The 23,589-nt window shown below is 41.9% G+C and overlaps 1 protein-coding gene across 2 annotated transcripts in view; it reads right to left on the bottom strand.

Annotated features, from left to right (window-relative positions):
* The window catches only part of LOC138165089 (transforming growth factor beta receptor type 3-like), a 229,333-nt gene that overhangs the window by 39,796 nt on the left and 165,948 nt on the right, over window positions 1-23,589 (bottom strand). For both annotated transcript variants that reach the window (XM_069093236.1, XM_069093237.1), the window contains 4 exons: window positions 12,348-12,516; window positions 10,098-10,245; window positions 1,700-1,889; window positions 194-516 (listed from right to left, as the gene is read on the bottom strand). In XM_069093236.1, the coding sequence (XP_068949337.1) occupies window positions 194-516; window positions 1,700-1,889; window positions 10,098-10,245; window positions 12,348-12,516 (830 nt within the window). The remainder of the gene's footprint in view (window positions 1-193; window positions 517-1,699; window positions 1,890-10,097; window positions 10,246-12,347; window positions 12,517-23,589) is intronic.

Genomic DNA, 23,589 nt, shown 5'->3' with positions numbered 1-23,589 from the left:
AACTGAGGCTGGAAGAGGCCAAGGGATTTGCCAAGGGTCCCACAGTAAGTGTTTGAGACAGGATTTGAACTCAGAGTCCCCCAGCTCCAATCTAACATTCTATATGCCATACTACCCAGCTGCGCCATAGAAATGTTAAGTTATTGTTATCACTGGTGCTGGTTTCTTCCGTCCCATATGAAACTGCACCAACCTGCAGAGAATCCTTTTCAATAGCCACAAACATCTTTTCATCATTGCAGGTGACGGAGAAGGCAATGTCTACATGTCCTTGTGCCTCCTGGGGCTCCTTGGGGCCGGGAAACAGCTGGAGGGTGGGGTGGAGAGGCCTCTTTGGCTGAGGGAACCCATCCTCTCCCTTCTCCTCGTGTCTCCCTTTCCTGTTGATGGGAGGGAATGGAAAAGGAAAACTTCCTACTGGGATGGAAGGGTTCTCTGGGGAAGGCAGAGGGCTGCCTCCTAGGAGTATCCGAAGCTCCGGGGGAGTGGAATGTTCTTCCTCGTCACTCATCTCCTCTAGAAATGAGAGAAGGAAATGCAGAAACACAACGTCAGGGGTCAATAGTCAGGTTATATCTGGCTGCAAGTTCATTGCATCAAGGACAGCAAGAAATCTAATTAATAAGGTGGATTTAGGTGAAATTATGTTATTGCGGAATAAAATGAAAGAGGGCATAGTACAACAGAAAAGCAATAGATCAGGAAGCAGAGAACCTGGGTTTTAATCCTGGCTCATCCAAGCCCACCCTACCTCTCTGGGCTTCATTTTCCTCATTTCTAAGATGAGATTGAACATTGAACATGACTTCATTAATGGGACTTAGCACAGTGCTTGGCAAATAGTAATATTAATAAATAATGATAACAATCAATGTTAAATAAATGCTTAATAAATGTTTACTGATTCACTGATAAAATCAATTGATTTGGGCTTTCCCAAAACAGCCTTCCAGTTTCTACTTAAGTCCATTGGTATGGATTCTCTAAAGATTTCTTATGAGAGGCAACTTGGACTGCTGCCTCAAGAGTCAGCAAGACTTGGGTTTGAGTCATGCATATGACTCGTGTTGTGTGGGTGCCCCCACATAAATGACTATGGATGAAAGAAAGAACGTGATTTGCCTGAGGTCACATAGCTAACAGTGGCAGAACTGGGATTCAAATATCTCTTAGTACCTAGTGTTCTTCCCTCATTTTCACACTTAAGGGCATGAAAAGCAAGAACAACACTGAAATATTCTCCATATGTTAAAAGTCATTACCATTCTTTTAGTTTTTTTAAAAAAATTTTAAAAATTAAAAAAATATTATTTATTTTTTGTGTTCGTTTAAAAAATTTTTTTTTTTAGTTTCAAATTCTCTCTCCCAACCCTCCCCCACCTATTGTGAAGGCAAGAAATGTGATATCAATTATACATGCCAAACATATTTCTATATTAGCCATGTTGTCAAAAAAAGAAAAAGAAAGTGAAAAAAAAACATGCTTCAATTGGCATTCAGACTCCATCAGTTCTTTCTCTGGAAGTAGATAGCATCTTTCATCGTAACTCCTTTGGAATTGTCTTGTATTGTTATATTGATCAGAATACCAAGTCATTCACAGTTGTTCACTGTAAAATATTGTTGCTACCACGTACAATGTTTTCCTGGTCCTGCTCATTTCACTTTGCATCAGTTCATTTAAGTCTTCCCAGCTTACCATTATTCTCAAGCCAAAGATGAAATCGATTAGCCACTGGGGCCATCGTGTAGGATGTCACTGGACTGTAGCCATTATCAAAGGCCCACTTGACCAAATTTTCTTGAGTTGAAGGAATATCATTTCTTATAGATTTTGTCATAGCCATGGATCTCTCACTTTCTTTCCCAAAGCCAATGCTATTTGGAGCCTGAGGATAATAGAGAAATAACCCACATAAGATTTCTTTAGGTAAACAAAATCAATATTTGAAAAGAAAAAACACTGAAGGGAAGGATTCTAAAATTGCTTTCGGTCAGTGAGTCAATCAATGAATCATCATTTATAAAGTCCCTACTATGTGCTAGGCATTGTGCCAAGAACTGGGAATACAGAGAAAGGGAAAAGACAGTCCCTGCCCGCAAGGAGCTCACAGTCTAACATGGGAGACAACATGCAAACAACTATGTACAAACAAGATACAGATTAGATGAAGATAATTAACAGAGGGAAGGCACTAGCATTAAGGAAATTCAAGACTTTTTATAGAAGGTACAACTAACTGAGACTTGAAGTAAGCCAGGGAAGGCAGGAGGCAGAGATGAGGAAGGAGGGCATTCCAGGCATGGGGATGGCCAAGGTCGGGGAACATCAACTGAGAAGAACTGCAGGGAGTCCAATGTCATCACAGGACACATGTTTAGGTGGTAAAGTAAGAACATGGGAATGGTAGGAAAAGACCAGCTTACAGAGACTTTTATAAACCAAATAGAAGATTTAAAAATATTTATGAATATTTATATTGATGCAATATTTATGATTATTAAATATTTTAGCATTTCTATTAAATATTAAATTATCATAGTACATATGATGAATAGATTTATGTTCTGTAATTATGTATTGTTTGTGTATTATCTGCTTGTTATTTATATTTCCTATTTATAGTATTTATATATAAAATATTTATAAACATCAGCTTTGACCCAGGTGATTTTTTCCCAGAGTAGGGAAGACCTGCCAGCTGTGGAAACTGCCTGCACCCATGAATTGTGGCACCTCTTCTCTAGCTTACAGTCTTAGAAGAGCTGCCTAGAGCAAAGAGGCAGGTCGGAAGCCCCAGGTCACCCTGAGCCAAAGGTTGGCTCCCTACCCATTAAGCCACGCTCCCACTACTCTCCAGTGACACAAGGGAGTAAGCAGCCATCCCACATCACCCTGACCGGGTATAGTGTCCACTCAACACCCTGCATTGAAAAGCACAAATGACTATTTGAATCAATGAACACAGACACACATTTCAAAAGGAATATTCCCCTCCAAATCAGACTCTTCTTTCTTCAAACTAACTGCTAAAGTATACAGATATTTTTTGATAACATATACACACTAGAAAGGAGCTGTGATCTCATCAGAAGGGGCAGGGAGAGGACACTGGACTAGGGAGTCAGAAAGAAACCTAGACATTGATGAGCTAGATGACCCTGAACAAGTCACTTAAGCTGCATGGGCCTTGTTTTCCTCATCTATAAAAGGAGAGAGTGAAACTCAATACATCCTTATTTCCTTTCCATTTCTAAATCTGGTGGTACCATTGTGGATAGCACACTGGGCCTGGAGTCAGGAAGGATCATCTTGCTGAGTTCAAATCTGGCCTCAGACACTTATTAGTTTGTGAACCTGGGAAGTCACTTCACCCTGTTTGCCTCAGTTCCTCATTTGCAAAATGAGCTGGAGAGGGAAATGGCAAGCCACTACAGTATCTTTGCCAAGAAAACCCCAAATGGGGTCACAAAGAATTGGACACAACTGAAAGGACTGAACAACAAAAAGTTTTACAAAACTTTTCCATAGTCTGTGTCTGGAAATTGAGGTCCAGGGATTAAACAGCAAGGTCATCATGGGCTAAATCAGCATTAATCTTGCCAATAGAAATTCCAACAATGTATTCCGTGATCTGCTCCTACGATATATATTTTTTTAATAATAAAAAAGGTTACTAGGGACTTGCTTTTTAAAAATAGCCTTCATTATAATGTCCAGGACGCTTGGAAGAGGGATCCTGAAATGCAACCTAGATCATCCCATGTTCTAATACACTAAATAAGCTCAGGTTCGTTTGCAAAATGCAGTCTGACAGCACAAGGAAGACTGCTGGGGGGGTCCCCTTTTAGGTACAGGGGATGCTGAATAACAGTATCTTTGAATGGAAAAAAACTAAATGTAAGAATCTTCCAAGGAAAAAAAAAAGAGGTGAGTAAGGATAAAGAGAAATCCCTGGTTCTCAGATGCAAAACATTGAGTTCTTCCCTTGCAGGGGACAGCAAAGCCACTGAGGAGTGGGCAGGATGGCTTGAAGCTAACAAGTAGCCATGAAGAATCATGCATCACATTTTCAACAACTGCTGCAGGCGAGTAGCCTGGCCCATCCAAGCATGCAGAACACTTTCACGCTGCCTAAGAAAATCGCTTTACTTCTCATGCCCAGTTTTCCTTCTCTTGCATGCACAGGGCATTCTTGCTGAATTCCCCATTTGTTAGCCCCTAACATGACGAAATCTTAATCTTTTCCCACTATAAAACCATCAGTTCACAGGGCTCAGCTCTGCCAAAAGGATGTAGGTCAAGGGTCTCAAGGATTGCAATCCAAAGCTTAATGACCTTCCCCCTTTTATTTTCTCGTCCCCAAAAGTGTTTAGTGAAGGACTGAGCTGGTTACAAGGGCCGAACAAAGATGGAGGGTCCCCCAGGCCCAGGCTCAGCTCAGGTCCTCATTTGAGACTATAAGGTCTATAGCTAAAGGTTCTCAAAACTTTTTTTGTGTCCTGGACACCTCTGATCGCCTGATGAAGGCCACGGATCCCTTCTCAGAAACATCATTTGTGGTCTACATTCATAATCAAAAGGAGTATCTAATTTCTGTTAGAGGCATGTGAAAAATATATAATTGTTTTTTCATATATGTTCATGAACTCCTTGTAATCTATTCATGGATCTCTTGGGGGTCCATGGACCCAGATTAAGAATACTTGATTTACAGGGGGAAAACCTTGGAGAATTCCCAACCATTTAAGGGAAGGAGCAGCTTGTCCAGAAAAGGGAAGAGAAAAAGCCAGAGGTGAGGAAAAAGGAGGTCCCAAAGTTGTGCCGTTGGTCTCAGGCAGGTTCTTCCATAGATTTTCAAGCAGCATGGCTGGGATTGCAACTCTAAATAATGTCAACTGACCTCCTGTGCCCTATTTTTTATTTTTCAACAGCTGAAAAAATATATCACATTTCCAGAATACTCTGATCCTAACATGGGCCACCCACCTGTCCCTTTTTTAACCAATACAGTCTGATCTGTTTACACCTTTCCACACTGAATCTAGGGACTGTCAGCATCCCTCCTGCTGATCAGCTCTGGGACTTACAAGGCTAAAAATCCATTTGCACTTTTTCTAAAGTGTCCAGGTTTAAGAAATGGGGAGTCTTAGGGGCGGCCAGGTGGCTCAGTGAGTAAGAGCACCGGCCTCAGTGTCAGGATGACCTGGGGATCAAATCCAGGCTCAGATACTCAGCACCACACCCAGAAATAACTGGCCGTGTAACCTTGAGCAAGTTACTTAACCCCGATTGCTTTAAAAATAAAGAAATGGGGAGTCTGAGACAGAATTACTGTATGGGAGACTTCTCTCTTGCTCTTAGCATTGCCAATCGTCAATCCCAAAGTGTCTCTAGTTGCTTCTTTCCCTAACTCCTAAACTCTTTGGCCCCACCTTGAAATAGATAGAAGACAGAATGATCATATATAGACATATAGTTATAATATATATATATGTATGCATGTATGTATATGATGAATAGATGATCTCCTAAGCCATAGCGGGTCAAAGCCAAAGATATTAGAAGATGGATGGCATGTGCCCCACATGGGTAAAAGGGTCTTTATCAATCATAAGGCTGATGTTAGAATTCTGGGAGTGTCCCCATTATTAGAATGTGAGCAGGAGCTGTTTCTGCCTTTCTTTGTAGCCTCAGTGCTTAGGATAACATCTGAAATCTAGTAAGGACTTAATAAATTTGGGTGGATTGATTGTCTAATAAAATTACAATGGTATCATGAGATAGATGCCACCTAAAATGCTCATTTCTATCCTTTCATACTATGGAAGCATTCCTTGTTAAAAACACAGCAATATAAATTCCTATCCTAGCTTAGCACAGTGCCCCACATAAAGTAGGTACTTAATAAATGCCATTTATTGTTTTTTCTTTAATAAAATGCTGTTTATAATTGACTGTCACAGAATCTTATGTCAGAAGGACTCTCCGAAGTCATCAAGTACCAGTTATAACTGAATTAGAATTCTCTCTAAATGATCATACACACCCCCATTCTGCTGTGGGAGAGCTCTCCTTCTTAGGAAGATTTTCCAGACATCAAGCCTCAGTTTGACTCTCTGCAATTCACCCCTAATACCCCTAGTTCTGCCCTCTGCCCTTACCAGATCGGATTCTCTTCCACGGAGAGTCCTTTAAATACTTAAAGAGAGCAATCTTGTCCCCACCAAGGCTTCTCTTTTCCAGGTGAAACACCCCCAGATTCTTCATCCAGTCCTCCTGCAGCATAATATTGAGGCACTTCACGATCCCAGTCACCTTCCTCTAAACGTTCTCCAGCTCTGCACTGCCCTTATCCAAAATACACAGGCTGTCCCAAAAATCTTAGTGCAGTTGTAAATTATGAAAAGTCTTAGTGTGGTTTTAAGTTATCAAAAATCTTAATGCAGCTTTAAGTTATCAAAAGTTTAAAGCTACTCTAAGATTTCTGGGACAGCCTAGACCGTCTAACACTTTTTTTTTGTTTGTTTGTTTTGCTTTTTGGAGGGGGGAAAGCAGGGCAACTGGGGTTAAGTGACTTGCCCAAGGTCACACAGCTAGTAAATATTAAATGTCTGAGGCTGGATTTGAACTCAGGTCCTCCTGACTCCAGGACCGGGGCTCTATTCACTACGCCACCTAGCTACCTCTACCCTAACACTGTTTTCACATTTGTTCTGACTCATGCCATAATTCTTTATTTCTCTCAACAATTCTGGGGTCCTATTCAGCCTACCCCTGTGTAAGTGGGCACTTGACTTGGTTGAAAACTAACCATTTGACCAATGTAGTTTACAACCCTTGGCTTTGATGGTGTTTAAGGAACCACTCTTTGCTAATGTGGATGTGCCTTTGAAAGAGCTGTATATTTTTAAGATGCCAGGTGTTACTATTAGACAGACCCATGGGGATATTCAAGGATACTATCCTTTTTTGGGGGGTGTTTGGTATAGACCAATAATTTCATCAGTGTGGGATTCCTAGTGTAGAAACACCCAGTACAGAGAAGCTAGCTAGAATTGCCCAGAGCCCTCACTTGCCCTACACCTAAAAACTAAGCCCTGTTCTTTTAGGCCTCAAATTCTCCTTGTTCCCCTCCCCACAAAACCCCTCGAGCCCTCTGGAGAACAAACACCCTCATTCTGGCTTAGGCAGTCCCTTCTTCACTCTGCATAAACATGTGTCTCCCACCGGGTGCGATCATAATTTACACGAGAAGCGTGGAGTTAGCAAAACCAAAAGCCTGGGACCGATTGGTCAGTAAAAAAAGCTCATGAAACATGACCTAATTGTTTAGTAATGTTGTCATGCATTGTCCAAAATTGGACTTGGCCAAGAGTTTTGAGCCAGAGAAAGGAATAAACAGAGGCTGCTTTAGGACAAGCAATCTCATTTCTCTTCTTTCTGACTGAACCAAGTGAGGGGCATCCAAATCTCCCCTCCCCAGTGCCAACAGATCAGGCCCCCAGGCCTTCAAGCTCGAAGATTTGGGGAGTGGAAGCATCTAGTTAAGAGTCATGGCAGAGGGAACATTTATACAAGAACTCCAGCAGGGAATTAAAAAGGACCATATGTTTTTGTCTTTCAAAGCATGATCCCTTTCCTGTTTTTGTTATTCTTAAATTAAAAACATTCCACTGGTGTGCCATGCTGCGAGGCAAAGACTCCCCTAGGTCATCAGAAGAAGCTAGGCCAAGGCAGGGCAAAGCAAACCAAACACTGGGCTTTGGAAAATCATTTGGTCTTTCTTTGTGCTGAACACCAAATGACTGGATCCCGATTGCCCACATAATGGCCTGTTAGGATCATGCCAGTGTTCACAAACCACAGGAAGCAAAAATGAGCCCTCTGGGATTAAGTGTGTCCTCATGGTGGTAGTGTTGGTGGCGGCTGCTGCTTCTGTGGGGAGGCCTTCTATGTGTCACTGACCCTCCCAGATGCCAAAGATGCCCTTTTCCCCATATCCTGGCAATCAGTTACCACTGGAAATTTTTTCATCCAGGGCAGAGGGGGAAAAATGTCATAAGTCCAGTAATTCCGCTGGTTGTGGCTTTGCCAGTAGGAAACAGCATCTTGTTCCTCTTATATGGGAGCTACAAACATAGGACCGTAGATTAAGGATTGGAAAGGAGCTTGGTCATCGTCAAGACCAACTCACCCATTTTACAAACTGAGGCCCAGAGAATTAGAGTGACTTTTCCAGGGGTCTCACGTCTAGTATGTATCTGAGGCAGGATTCAAACTCAGGTCTTCCTGACTCCAAACTTAACACTCTACTGATATGCCATGTTGTCTCTCAAAACTATGGGTGTCATTCAAGAAATCAGTACAAATAACAATTCTAATTCTATAATATAGACAAGAGGGATGTTTATTTAACTAAGGGATTCTTTACAAAAGAATTCACCTCCAGATTTCTTCCAAATGGTGAGTTCCCTCAATGGTTTAAAATAGTATTGGACCTTTAAAAATTCAAAATTACAACTTCTCAAAGATACATCTCTGGCAGAAAATGAGTCATGCCTATCCTTCCCACTAATTAGCCAACTGAAGTTTATTTCCTTAATGATATATGTAATACCACTTCAACTAACGGGAACCTCCAATTAACTGAATTTTTTCTCAACTCAAGAAGCAAGTGGTGACAAGACAAATAACTATCCAAGATAAATGAATGAATAAGCATTTATTAAGGCTCACTCATGTGCCAGCACCATACGTACTGTGGATATAAAGAGAAAGGAAGAGTCTCTCTTCTCAAGGAGTTTGCATTTTAATACAAGAAGACCATAGATACGTGATCAGTGGCTGGGACGGGAGAGTTCCAGGGATGCTGAGATGACCCACTGGGCAGTCAACTGAAATGCCCTTTCCAAAAGCAATGGTGATTGCTGATTAATGAACTGATTAATGAATCTATAACCAGAGGTAGAGAAGTAGAAGGAGGCAGGGAAGGTAGCAAAATGGCCTGCGGGGAGGGCTAGAGAGGGCATGAAGTATAGTCTGGTCCTTTCTGTGGCCAGTTAATTTGAAAGGAGAAGGCATTACCAGCTATGTGGAGAGGTAAGGCCTTCTGAAGAAGGGGAAATTTGGGCTAAATCCTAAAGAAGAAAGGGTGAAGAAGGAGGGTGTTGTAGGCATGGGGAAGATCCATTATAAATGCACGGACCTGGGAGAGGAATATCCTTTGTTAAGAACCACGAGGAGGCCAGGGAAGCTGGATCTTGGAGGACACAGAAAGGAGGCTGGAACCTTTCCAGGACCCAGGAGAAAGCTAGGCTGTGAAAAGCTTTCAATGCAACACAGAAGATTTTATATTTGATCCTAGAGGTAATAAATAATTCTAGAGGGTGATGAGGGAAATCTGAATTTGAATCCTGCCTGAGACACACAAGTACTTTACTCTGGGCAAGTGTTTTAAGCTGTCTCAATCTCAGTATTCTTTCCTCTCCAGTTCTGAAATGATGACCCTAAGTCACAGTTATGAGTCATGAACAATCATGAATTCAAACTGGCCAGTGAATGGCTTGAGAGTCTATTATTTTCTTGGGTGAAAGAAAATGCCTTATTTCTGAATAATCTTAGAGGAATGACCACAGAATCTGAGAGAAGGAAGGGCCCTACCTCAGTGGCCTGAAAGAGAATTCCCCATTCAACCTAGCCTACAAGTGAGTGGTCCCATCAAGCCTTTGCAGGAAGACCTTCATGGAAGGAGAGCCCATCATATCTTGAGGCAATTCATTCTGCTTTCAGAGAACATTCATGGTCAGGAAGTTTTTACTGACGTCAAGCCTAAAATTTCCTTTTTGTAACTTCTACCCATCGCTTGAGACTAAGTTTCATCCTTGGTCCTGCTAAATGGTCCTCCTTGGTCCTCCTCTACCCTAGACTACACATCCCAACTCATTCAACCGTGATTCAGAGAGCAGGCCAAAAAAGAACAAAATACTACAAGTACTCAGAGTTTGCAACTCATAATACACCGTTGGACGGTTGACAAACAGTATCTCTGCTCCCCCACCCCACCCTCCGTATAGAAACACTGGCCTCAACTTACAATCACTTTAAGGCTTCCCTTGACGTCGTAGGATTTGATCACCCAATTGACAGCTTTCTTGCATTTTAAGATCAGGATAAGATGTTTGACCACCTCAGGTTCCTTTCGAAATGGTCTAATGTCAATTACGATGTCCACCTGGAAAGAGCTACATGCAGAAAATGAAGACAAAGACTAAGTTAGGAGCCCAAAGCCAGAAGTCTGCAGCCATCTACCTCCTTCCAATCCTCCCAGCGTCCAGTGTCTGGCCAGCTGATTAAAACACTGGCGCAGATCCCAGGCAAAGCAGCATGTACAAAACAGACTGTTATTTTACACATACACAAGTGATTTTACATAACAATAGAAATATATGCCCGTTGATAACTAGCCATTTTTCCCTCCATTTTTTTAAAGTGAGGTTATTTAATGCCACTATATTTGAAAAAGATGGGAGCAAACCATGACAGTTTTCCATTTAAAGGGGAATTACTATTTTTTTTTTCCAAACTAGGCATCTTGTTTACAAGGATGATAAAGCCAGAATAGGGCAGGGGGTTATGGCGACCGAGGGGATTTCATCAACACAATAAAACAAGCAAAGAAGACATGGAGAGAGTTCTGTTCCCTTGTGTAATTTTTGCTTATGACATTTTCAAATGCTACAAAACATTCTCTGCACCAACTTTCCAAAGCATCTGCATATACAGTTACTAAAATAAAGAAAACAGATGTTCAATCCAAGTGATTGCTGGGAAAGAGATGAACACTGTCCAGACTTCTAAGAATGTAGTGAAAAAGAAAAGAATCAGGACTTTTTAGATACGTGAAAATACATATTTAAGAGGAAAATTATTATGGCCATCCTGATGTTATTCACTGTAAATCTTGAAAAGCTTTACAAAGCACACCATAAATCTGAATTTAGTTTAATGTCCAGAGGCATTTACCTCGTGTCTTTTCTTGCCATTCCTACTGGATTTCCCATTCAATATTCTGAAACAATCTGTTTCCACACCTCTACCTCTAAGAGTCCTCAGCTTCCTTCAAAACCAGCTCAGACGCCATCTTCCACAAGAGGCCTTTCCTGATTTTCCCCCAGCTAGTGTTCATCCAAATGTGTACAAGTGCATATACAAACACACAAGCATGTGCACACACACACACACACATACACATACCTCCCTTCTGTTTTCATTTTGTATGTTTCAGATTTATTTATCTTTGTACAATTTTTTCTCTAGTAGTAGAATGTAAACTCCCTGAAGGCAAGGATTGTATGATTCAGATTTACGTATCTTTGCACATTTTTTTCCCTCTAGTAATAGAATGTCAGCTCTCTGAAGGCCAGGATTGTTTCATACCTATCTCTGTGGTCTCAGTACTCAGCCCAGTCCCTGACACACAGCAGACCATTAATAAATGCTTGCTGAGCTGACATGAGTGGAATTATATGGAAGAGAGGTTGGATTTTCAACAAAGACAAGACTTTTCTTAATATTTCAGCTAAACTCACTTTACAATAAAATATTCCAAATCCTAAATTCCTAGCTTCTAGTCTATATTAGATTCAAGATAAAGACAGAATGGATATATCTCATCTCTTTAAAAAAATTCCTTAAGAGTTCTTGAAAGAGAGGTCATAGTCCCAGTGTAGGTAAAGGAATACAGAGGCAGGGTGATGATGAAGAGAGGTATATGGGATGGGTACGGTATGATCTCATATTATTTAAGAAGCATTTATTAAACATCTGCTGCATGCAAGGAAGCCCTCCTCGATTAAGGGATGTGAAGACAAAAAAGAAACAGCTTCTGCTCCCAAGGATTTTATCTTCTTGAGCAGAGATGCTTAATGTTTTTTGTGTCACGGATTCCACTTGAGGAACCCTTCTCCAAATCATGTCTTTAAATGCATAAAATAAAACACAGAGGATTAAAAAGGAAACAAATTCTACTAAAGTTTTCAACATTTTTTTTAAATTAAAAACCTTTTAAAACAACCCAAGTTCATGGATACTATCTAAGCTGTCCTAGATGGACACATCATGTACACTGATGAGCCAATACAAAGTGATTTGGGGTGAAGGAGGATCTTGGGGATAGGAAGGCAGAGAGAGGTCTAATAGAGGAGGTGAAGCCAATCTGAGGCTTTAAGGTGCCTGGAATCCCAAGAGGAATGAGCAGACCAGGCAAAAATGGAAACACAAAAGACGCCTGTCAAACTTATCTAAGAAATTAAAAAACAGAAAAAAGAACAGATCAGCTGCTTACCTGTAGGGATTTGAGTTGGGGGTGATTAGTTCTATGATGTGTACTTCCTGGCCATGAGGCAGGCTGGACATTATACATCCCTCTGCCATCTTTGGTTGAAGATATCCCGCGAGATAATTGAGGGACAGAAAATTCTTCTCGATGTTGCAAGTGGGAGGAAAAACTTGATCTGAAAAGAAAGTGAAGAAAAGACAGGCACAAATCACTCTGCTGCATCCAAAACCCCCAGACAAGGCCTTCAAGAGACAGGCGGGGTCGCTGTTCTGGGACTGTTTTGGAGGAAGGTTTTGGCTGGGCATAGAAAAAATGAATTGGTAAATATTTCTAGGTCAAGGGATTGATTCTAAGATAGTAATGGGTAAAACACCAAAGTATCTGACCACAAAAGCAAATGGGGGCAGAATAGGAGCAGCTAGGTGGCACCACAGTGCGTAGGGTTAGGCCTGGCTGGAGTCAGGAAGACTCATCTTTGAGAGTTCAAATTGGGCCTCAGACACTTACTCGTGTTACCTTGGGCAAGTCACTCAACCATTTACCTCTGTGAAATGAGCTGGAGAAGGAAGTGGCAAACCATTCCACTATCTTTGCCAAGAGAATCCCAAATGGGGTCACCAAGAGTCAGACGTGACTGAAAAAACACTGAGCCACAAAGGCAAAGGAAGATCTTGTTCACCCATTGATAGAATTGACTTTGGAAAGGGTATTAGACTGGGGGTCAGAGGAGCTGGGTTTTAATCCCAGCTTTGCAAGTCAGTCAGTCAGTAAACATTTATTAAATGTCTACTACGTGGTAGGCACTGCCCTTATTATTTGATCTTCCTGAGCCTTGATTTCCTCATCCATAAATGAGGTCCTGTCCAGCTCTAAACTAGCTTCAAGAAAAACCCCACGCCTTAGTGAAACCATGCTCTGACGAGCCCTAATATCAAGAAAGGTCAGGGTACAGCGTTTCCATGTTCTCTTCACAAAGTCTTGATCTAGACAAATAGGAAAGCCCAAATCCTTCATCTAGGAAAAAACATATATGGCTACAGTGCTTGAAAATTTCACTGAAAAAGCTGAAGACGTGTATGTGGCATTTTGGTGGATATGATTTCGATTCAGCTGATTAAATGATCAAACAGAAATTGAGAGTAGCTGTTGGATGAAGGGAGATAGCTTGGGAGTGGGGAATCGAGGGCATTCTAGATACAACAAACAGGCTTTGGTCAGAAAGGGCAATGGATCAGAGTCTTAATTAAAGACACTGTGGCCCCCCCTCCTACTGAAATGAAACAGAGAAATGCTTAAGGGAAAACAGAACATGAGTCTGCAGGCCTCAAGCTGTGAAGACTCAGGCCTGCATCCCAAATTTAAGCAAATTCTTTCCTTCTCCAGTTATTCTATTTCTAGGTATTGAAGTATGCGGATCACACAGCCCCATGGTGACTCAAGGCCCCTATAACACACAGGCATGACTGGACCAGTCTGGGAGGCCCTCCTTTCAAACTCATAAAAAAAAATGGCCCCTGGGGCTCCTTACTCAGAAATCTCCTATACGAAGATTCCCTCCTTGCAACGGACATAGAGTCGTGACAGCTCAGGGAGTCTGAGAGAGCCCCACCCCATCACCATCACGGCCCCAGCTAACATCTGTTCCAAGCCCTGCCAGATGAGTTGTGATCCTGCCAAGGCCTCCCAGGGGATCACAAGATGGAAAATCATATTGGGATGGCACATGCTAGAATAAAATTAACATGTGCATGGAGCCTCATACACGTGTACATTTACATGAGATGGGTGCAGCCTTGCCTGGATGCATGTGTGATGCCTGGGTGACTGTGGTACATCAGGAAAAGACCCAGATGTAAAGCCAGAGGACCTGGGCTCGAATCCAGGGCCTGCCACTGACTCTAGGACATTGGGCAAATGGCTTCATTTCTGCAGAACTCAGTTACCTCATTTGTAAAATGAGGGACCTTCCATTTCTAATGACACCAGTTCATCCAGAGGCCCTAAGGATTAATGACTTTGGGAAAGAAAGGGAGAGATCTCTGACAAGGACCAAAAAGAAAAGACATTCGTTCAACAGAAAAAAATGCAGTTAGCAGGCCATTGGTGCATTGCACCATCCTACATCACGGCACCAGCAGCTAACCCCCGCCACCTTTAGCTTGAAAACCAGATTAAGTATGGGGACTTTAAACATTCAGAAAGTCTTATCGTGTCTTGTGTCTTCCATGTCCTGCAGTGTGATACTGTGGGTAAAGCACTAGGCACAGGGCTGAGATGTGAGTCGGAATTCCAGCTCTGCCTCTATAGCCCTGGGCCCTCTGGTCACTGCTCACAGCCCTGGTTCTTCCATCTGTAAGGGGCTTAGATGGTTCAGTCTCGAAGGTTTTGGTCACTTCTAGCAGTGTATGAAAAAAGCCAGCTTTGAATCAGCCTTGACTTTTGGAACCACTCTATGTAGGGCTGGATGGAAGGAGCTGAGGGGGTTGGCTCAGAACAGAGAAGGCTGGGGATGGTGTTTGAAGGGCTGTCATATGGTGGAGGGACCCCAGAGAGTAGAATCAGGAGCAGGAGACAGATCTTAGTAAGAGGTGAGTTGAGGCTGTAGACCAGGAAATACTCCCTTAACAATGAGAACTGTTCTAAAGGGGAATGGGTCACCTTGCCGGAGGGCTTCGAGTCAAGGCTTGGGTAACTGTTTGCTGCATTTATTTTATTTTATTTAGTTTTATTTTACTTTATTTGGGAGGCAATCGGGTTAATGTGATTTGCCCAGGGTTACACAGAAAATACGTGTCTGAGGCTGGATTTGAACTCGGGTCCCCCTGACTCCATACCAGTACTCTATCCACTGTGCCACCTAGCTGACCCTGCTACATATATTTTATAGGAGATTCTATTTCAGGTATGGATTAGGCAGAGACAGCTAGGTAGTGCAATGGTTCGAGTGCTGGACGTGGAGTCAGGGAAGATCTAAATTTGAACCCTACCTGAGAGACTGACCAGCTATGCGACCCTGGGCAAGTCACTTAACCTGTTTGCCTCAGTTTCCTCACCTGTCAAAGAGGATCATAATAGCACCTACCTCCCACTGCTGTGAAAACCTCACAGCACTATGTAAATGCTAGCCATTGTTAGATTATTACTTATCTTATATCTATTTGCCTCCGTTTTATCATCCGTAAAAATGGAGATAATGATGACACATACCTCCAGGTGTTACCACAAGAATCAAAGGAAACAAACCTCACATATAAATGCTAGTTACTGTTATTACTATGTTAACCATTATTATATGCTAGTACAACTAGGTGGTACAGAAGATAGGACCCTTGGCAGGAATCAAGAAAACTCATCTTCATGAGGTCAAATCCAGCCTCAGACACTTACTAGCTGGGTGACCTTGGGCAAGTCACTTAACCCCGTTTGCCTCAGTAATGGTAAACCTCTCCAGTATCTCTGCCAAGAAAATCCCAAATGCAGTCATGGAGAGTTGGAAATGACTGAAAATGACTGAACGTCAATATTATTATATGCTATATTCTCTCCCATATAATATAAGCCCCTTGAGGGCAGGGAGTGCTTAATTTTGGAATTTGCATCTTTAGTGCCTAGCAAACAGAAGGCTCTGAATAAATGGTTGTTGAATTAAAATGAATATGTATGTCTGTTGCAGGATTAAAATGATGAGTTTTAGAAATAAAATTTTGTCTATCCCCCAAGTTATTTAACCTCCTGAGATCTATTTCTAATTTTTTCTCTCTTTGCTAGAAGTATGCTACACACACACACACACGCACGCACACACACACACACGCACACCCTCTATAGCTGTCAAGATAGATCATTCACAGCTCTCAAAATCTGAATGAGATATGGACAATCCAGAGTCAGTCAGCCAATGTTTAAGGACCTCCTCCATGCAGAGCACTGTGCTATGCATTGAGATTCAGAGAAACTATGATCAAATCTGCTGCTTTCCAGAAATTGGGACTTTCATTCCCTGCCTCGTGGGTCTTGGGTTGTTTTTTTCATTGCCTAGTGATGTTTTTTGTGACTGTGTTCTGTCTGTATCATGTCTGCCCAGATTTCTCCTATCTCTACTTCCTCCTAAAGGCTTCCTGCCAGTTCCTTCCTCCTGGCTGGACTGCCCTTTGCAAAGCAGGCATTGAAGGACCTGGGGTAACTTTCCCTGATTTAGTGTTACTTTTTGGTGTGCAAAACATCACATTCAGAGAAGGTTTCCTTTATTTCAGGGGACGGTGGCACACTGGTGACTTCCCTCCTGCTAGCATCATTTACTTGAATACTCCTACCTGGTCCGCCCTCCTTCAATCCCTCTCTTTTTTAAATGAAAGAATTAGAAGTTTTACGTAAACCACAGAAGAAACAACTTGAAGGAGATTCCCCGGATCAGCTTGCACACACAGGCAGGCAGGTGTAAGTCCCGAAGAGGCAGTGCACACCCAAGCAGTTGCTTAGGGGCCCCAAGATAATGAAAAAGGGCTCTTTGTGGTTTTCTGGAATCTCCAATGGGAGTGTTTTCTCTTGCCAGCCCAGTGTGAGAGCTCTTAATTCTCCTAAAATCTATTGTGGAAAGCTCCCCCTCCCTGGGCCTTTCTCCATCTGCTCATCTCCCCACTCATTAGGACATGGAAAATGGTGTCCTAGCCCAACCCCATTTGTTGAACTAATTAAAAAATCTCTGTTGAAATCAAAAGGCCGTGCACCATTATCTTAATTGATCAATCAATCAAAAAGCAATTATTAAGTGCATGCAACAATCTCTACTCCCAAGGTCTATCTACTAAGTAAAGATACTTAGATAAGGAACTGTAGGGCTGCTTATTATCCAAATAATTCCTCTTATCTGATGGGCAGCTAGATGGCCCAGTGGATGGAGCTCTGTAGGGCCTGGAATCAGGAAGCCTCATCTTCCTGAGTTCAAATCCAGGTGCGGAAACTTACTAGCTGTGTGACCCTAGACAAGTCACTTGCCCGTTTGCCTCAGTTTCCTCATCTGTAAAATAAGTCAGAGAAGGAAATGGGCAAACCACTCTAGTATCTTTACCAAGAAAATCCCACATGGGGTCATGAAGAGTCAGAAACAACTGAAATGACTGAACAAGAACTATCTGATATCCTCTGAGTCAGATCCTCTAGGCAATCCGTTTACCCCCAAGGACAACTGGGTACTTCTATTTGTAAAGTGCTTTGCAAACACAAATCAAGAAGACTCCTTGTGGTTCCCTCGCCGTGGCACAGAAACCAATGGAGCAGCCAAGCCATCCATTGTTTGTCCCTCTCTTTACACACAAGACATCCCTGCTCTCTTTTTTGGTCACAGTTCTCTTGGATGAATTAATAACAATGAAGATGGCTGCTGCTGCTGCTCCTAGGTGATACATACACAGTACTTTAATGGTGGTAAAGCACTTTTCAAATATGATTTCATTTTAGCCTCACAACAACCCTGGGAGATCAGTGGGTATCATCATCCTTATTTCACAAGCTAAGAAACCAAGGCAGACAGAGATTAAGGGACTTGCCCAAGGTCACCCAGCTAGGTAAGTGTCTGAGGCAAGATTTGAACCCAGGTATGCCTGAGCCCAAGTCCAGCACTCTATCTGCCTCTCCTCATCTCTTGCACAATTTTTGGATGGTGATTTACTTACCAAGATAACCTGAAAAAAAAGCTGACTCCCCAACAATAGAAGCCACATTTTTACAATAATCCTTCCACAATTTATAATAATAACTAGCATTTATAGAGTTATTATTTATTAAATTAAATTAATTTATTAATTTAAATAATTTATTTGTAAATAAAATATTTATAAATATTATTTATATATTATTTATTATTATTGATTTATTAATTTAAGTAAATTAAAATTTATTAAATTAAATTAATATTAAATATTATTATTTAAGTTTTACAAAGTACTTGCATTAACTAATTATTATCCACATTTTACAAATGGGGAAACTGAGATAGAGGGAGGTATAATGACTTGCCCAGGGGCACTCAGCTAGGGAATATCTGAGGTCAGATTCAAACTCAGGTCTTCCTATGACTCCAAATCCTAGGTTCCATCACTGGGCCACCTAGTCTCCCACCCAATGGGCTTCATGGATTATTTATTAAAACATACCACAGGAATTCTGATGATCCTCAGCTTTCCCCTATGGAGAGAGATTAAGCTAGAGGTAGGATCTGAACCCAGATCTCCTAGATTACGTGCCTCAAATTCTATCTCCTGTATCACACTTTATTTTTTAAACATGGACATTAAATATTATTGTTATGACTACGTACATGGCTTAGGAATTGGGACTGTCAAATGTCAGTTCCCTATTAGGGGTCCCTAATAGGAGTGATGAGTTTTCTTTCATCTTGTGGAGATACTTGGCTTCCCAACACTCAACACTTATGGCTTTAATTTATAGTTACCTGAAATCAAGTGGTCAACAGCTAGATAAATGCCAAATGTCTCCCTTGGCACTGGCCTGAGTCTTGTCTCTTTACCAGGCAGAGCTATCAGGTCCCTAGGTTTCCAGGAAAGCCAGCTTAGTTATTCACAACTGGGACCATATCAGTCCCAAGATACCAGTGCTCATGCCTGCGTCCTGATGGCTGTACTTGAAGGCTGGGATTATGGGTTAAGCCTTGGCTGGCCTGGAATATACAAGCTGTCTCTTTGAGGTGGGGGAGGGAGGTGGTCACCAAGCAGACAACGTATGCTTCGTTCAGACCACAACCGAGGCAAGATATATATTTCTAGTGACCATGTTTTAAGAAGGAGAAAACTAAGCCCGGGGTGTCCAGAGGAAAGCCACCAGCATGGTGAAAGGCCTGGGGCTCATAATACATGAGGATCCATTAGGGAAAATAAGAACGATAATATACATATATGTGTAGCTATATTATATATAATTGATATATTATTTATAAATATGTGAACTTTAAAATTAATAGAATTATATTAGAATTACTATTAGATGAATTATAATTAGTATAATGCAAGTATATTTATATAAATATGATGTATAATATATCTACACATGTATGTATATATATTTTATATATCTACACATATATGTGGGTGTATGGAGGGAGAGAGAGAGAGAACTTGAAGGTTTTCAAATCACTTTACAAATATTATCATATTTGGTCTTCACAACAACCCTGGGAGGTAGGTGCTATTATGATCCCCATTTAACAGATTCGGAAACTGAGGCAGAGAGCAGTTAATTGACTTGCCCAGGGTCACACAGCCAGTACGTAAGGCCGGATGTGAATTCAGGACTTCTTGACCCCGGGTCCAACTCTCTAGCCACTGAAGGAGCCAAGGAGTTGCCTCACTGTCTGGGGAATTTATTCACCTGAAGAGAAGATGTAGAAGACACAGCTGTCTTTAAATATTCCAAGGGCTACATATGGAAGAGGGATTAGACTGTCTGGGTTGGCCCCAGAGGGTAGAAGTCGGAATAATGAAGGAGATTTTGCAAACAGGAAGGTTTCAGATCAATGCATGAAAGCTCTCCCTAACTGTCTGATGTATCTAAAAACAGAAAAAGACTCTCCCCCATCCCAGTCACTGAAGGTCTTTGGGCAAAGGCTGGGTGACCAACCACTGACTGTGCTTATTGCCCGTTTTTGTGTCCCAGACCCCTCTGGCAGTCTGGTGAAGTCTAGGGACCCCTTCTCAGAATCCTAATTTGCTGCCTGCCTTAATAATTGCAGGAAATGTACATTTTCAGTTGGTGATGAAACAAAAATAAAGATGTATCTCCCCTTGGCCATCCAAGTACCCATGCCTTCTGAAATCTACCCTTGGGGAGGTCTGAGGAGCCCCACTTAAGAACCCCTGATGTTGAGGAAATTGCCATGCTGGAACAGCTTTGACTAACTGGCCTTCAGAATTCTGTTCTGGGGCCATCGATCTCTTACTGAAGGGGACCCTTACTTTGCACTGGTCCCTGTAGGGTTCATCTGTACCAATGGAGGGGAGGGTCTATTGAATTAAATTAATTTAATTTTTAATTTATGGAATAAAACAAGCATTTTCATAACATGGTACAATAAAAAAGATGATCGTACATGAAACTGCAGATATGCTGGGTATAACTTGCTATTCCTTTCAAATATACAACAAAATCAGCATGGACATTTTTTTTCTTTTTCTTCCATACCCTACTACCCTAGAGATGGCTACCATCAGACACAAAAAGGTGTAGATCTATATGCATCTATCTATATGTATGTAGGTAAAATCATTCTATACATACTTCTATGTATCAGTTCTAAGGAGCTGTTTTTAATACTGCTGGTGCTTAAATTCTGGGGCCATTGTTGCTGTAAGGAGAATGGGCCGATGTGGTGCGGTATGTGTTTCTTTTTCTGAATGACCCTCTGCTTGGCTGGCCCTGAAAGTGACAGTTGGTGCCAAGCAGAAAAGAAAACACAAAAGGGGAATCCCCGGGTGGAGCCTGGCAGGTTGGGGTGAAACCAGCCGCGTGCTGGCATGTATTTTAGGAAAAGGGCTGGCAAGAGGCTTCAGGCCACTAAATAATATTATGCTAGAGATGGACAGGGTTGGGGTCAAGTTCGAACCTTGCATTTTACAGACTGGGAAACTAAGGCTCAGAAAGTTCTTCGAACAGAAGACATAGCACTGAAAGGGAAATCATCCATCCAACCCAATCTCCTCAAGTCTACAAATAAAGAAACTAAAGTGATTTATCCAATACCACACTGCAGGGGAAAAAAGCAATATAATAAAGAGAAGTGGGCTGGGAGCTGAGTTTTAATTCTGTCTCCAACATCTGCCAATTGATGGCCCGCCTCTGAGACTCAGTTTCTCCAGCTGTGAAATGGCAATGAAAACGGTTCTGACAGCACCAAGTTCACAGCTATTGTGGGGCTTGAATGAGATAATGAATACAGAAAGTACTTTGTCCATATGAAAACAGCACACAAATGATAGCTGTTATTCTTAGAACCAGGCATCCTGTCTAATACACTTTATACTAATGCCAAACACTCGGAGAAATTACTGGTTGAAGTTCACAGAGACAATTGAGTAGCCAAGCTGGGCATGAACCCCTGGTCTCCTGACTCCCAATAGATTTAGGACTTATCACCACCTGGTACCATGGTTTAAGGGACAAAATGGGAGAGACAGGCCATGCTATAAATCACAAGACCATAAGAGCACAGATTTAGAGATGGGAGGAATATGAAAAGTCATGGAGCCCAATCCCCTCATTTTACAGATAAGGAAACTGAGGCTCAGAAAGCTGAAGCCCCTGCCCAGGGTCACACAGTTAATGAATGTCTGAGTCAAGGATCAAAGGAAGACACCGAGCTGTGGACTCAGTGGGCGAATCTGTTGTGGCAAAGACCATGACTCCGACTCCCTCTGTTTCTCACATCCTGGCTCACTTTGTACAACAAAAGTTCTAGGTAACGCCTATATACCTAGAACTACGTAGGTACTAGGTAGAACAAAAGAGGAAAGAAAGGTAAATAGGGACAAGTCAAATAGAAGCCAACTTCTCCTTCCTTCTTTTTCCTGGACTCACCCATGGCCTTGGCCACTTAGTTATTTAATTTTCAATCACTTAATTTCTGACTTTTATTTGGGGAGGAGGAAAGGGTAGGGGCAGAGCTCTGATTTCACTGGTATTGGGAATTTCCATCTGGAACTCTCCCTCTACTTATGCTGAGGGGCATCTTCTGGGGCACAGGGAGGTTGATTTGCTCAGCTTTGCACTTCCATTGTACGTGGTATGCCACCAGGAAAGAAAGTTGGATGGAGGTGGGAAGATCGGAGTTGGAATCCTGACTCAGATACTCACTAGCTGTGGAACCCTGGATTAGTGACTTAACTACCTTTGGCCTCAGTGTCTTCATTTGTACAATGGGGATAATAGCTCTTACTTCAGGGGGTTGTTGTATGGGTTAAATGTAATAAATAATGTGTGGACTTAGGCAAGTCACTTAACTTTACCTCAGTTTCCCCAAATGTAAAAGGGGGATGATAATAGCACCTGCCTCCCAGGGGTTGTTAATAGGATTAAATGAGATAATATTTGTAAAGCACTTAGCACATAGGAACCATAATAATTAATTCTAATTATTATCATCACCATCAACATCATTTAAAGTGCTTTGAAAACTTAAAAGCTAGGTATCTAAGAGACGAGACTGGGACACCTTCAATGTTCCTGTTTCTCCATCTACCACGGAGGAAACATATCAAGTTCTTGGCTTCCCATTAATGAGACAAACGACCCCATCTGTGTGTGCTTTAAGCTTTAGGCTTTCCAGAGGGGGCACATTTTATCAACTCCACAGAGGATTAACACTCAGATTTTCATTTTCTGTGCAAGGGATGTGCCTCCTTCATCCCCTTTATCAGTTTCCTGCATCCAGGTGACTTCAGTGACCCACATCTACCTGATCCAGCCCTGGTACGAAATCCCACATCTCACTAAATTCTACTCTGCCAGGTATTCAGCTTTCATGTGCAGGCTGAGCTATATTTTACTATAGTCCTTTATCTCTGCTGCATTTTTATGTAGCCCAAGGCTTCCCTCCCCCACCAAAAAAAAAAAAAAAAAGACTGGCAGTCCAGGGCAGTATGAACAATGCTGGCTCTAAGCATCCCAGCATGGATCCCGGCCCAGAAAGAGGCACCTGGCCACAAAGGACCTGTGCTGGCCTGCTTCTTACACACTCCCCTGGCTGCAGGGCAGCATCTGTCCCAATCTTTTTATTATTTCCAGGGAGCTATTCTTGGCTCTAATTATACCCTATCCTAACTTGACCAAAAATATGATGAAAGGGTTTATTAGAACAATAGACTTTCATAATTAAGTCATGGGTTATTTCTATCCCTCTCCAAAGTAAGGAGATCGAAACAGGCAATCTCTTATCAAAGCGAAACACCAGCTCTTTCTCCAATAATGTAAGTGTCCATGAAACAAACACCACTAATATAAAAAGACTTGAAGGTTTTTCTGCAGTTATAAATATTTAACTGAAATCTTACTCTCACATAAAATCGCAAGTCACCTTTTATTCCAAGTTTCATGGCATTACAGTGACCAGAAAGCTTTATTACTGATTAGACCACTGTGGCTCCTGCTCTTCCCTTCCAAAGCCATAACTGGCAATGTTATACCAGGGCAAGTGTCAGAAAACATACCATCGGATCAAATTCTCTGAGACAGTGGGAGATGA

Source organism: Petaurus breviceps, unplaced genomic scaffold (assembly GCF_028583685.1).
Source record: "Petaurus breviceps papuanus isolate PSGF00001 unplaced genomic scaffold, PetGlider_PUasm1.0 207, whole genome shotgun sequence".
Lineage (NCBI taxonomy): Eukaryota > Metazoa > Chordata > Mammalia > Diprotodontia > Petauridae > Petaurus > Petaurus breviceps.
Note: the sequence above shows the minus strand (reverse complement) of the source record. Positions and strands in the feature narration are given on the sequence as shown.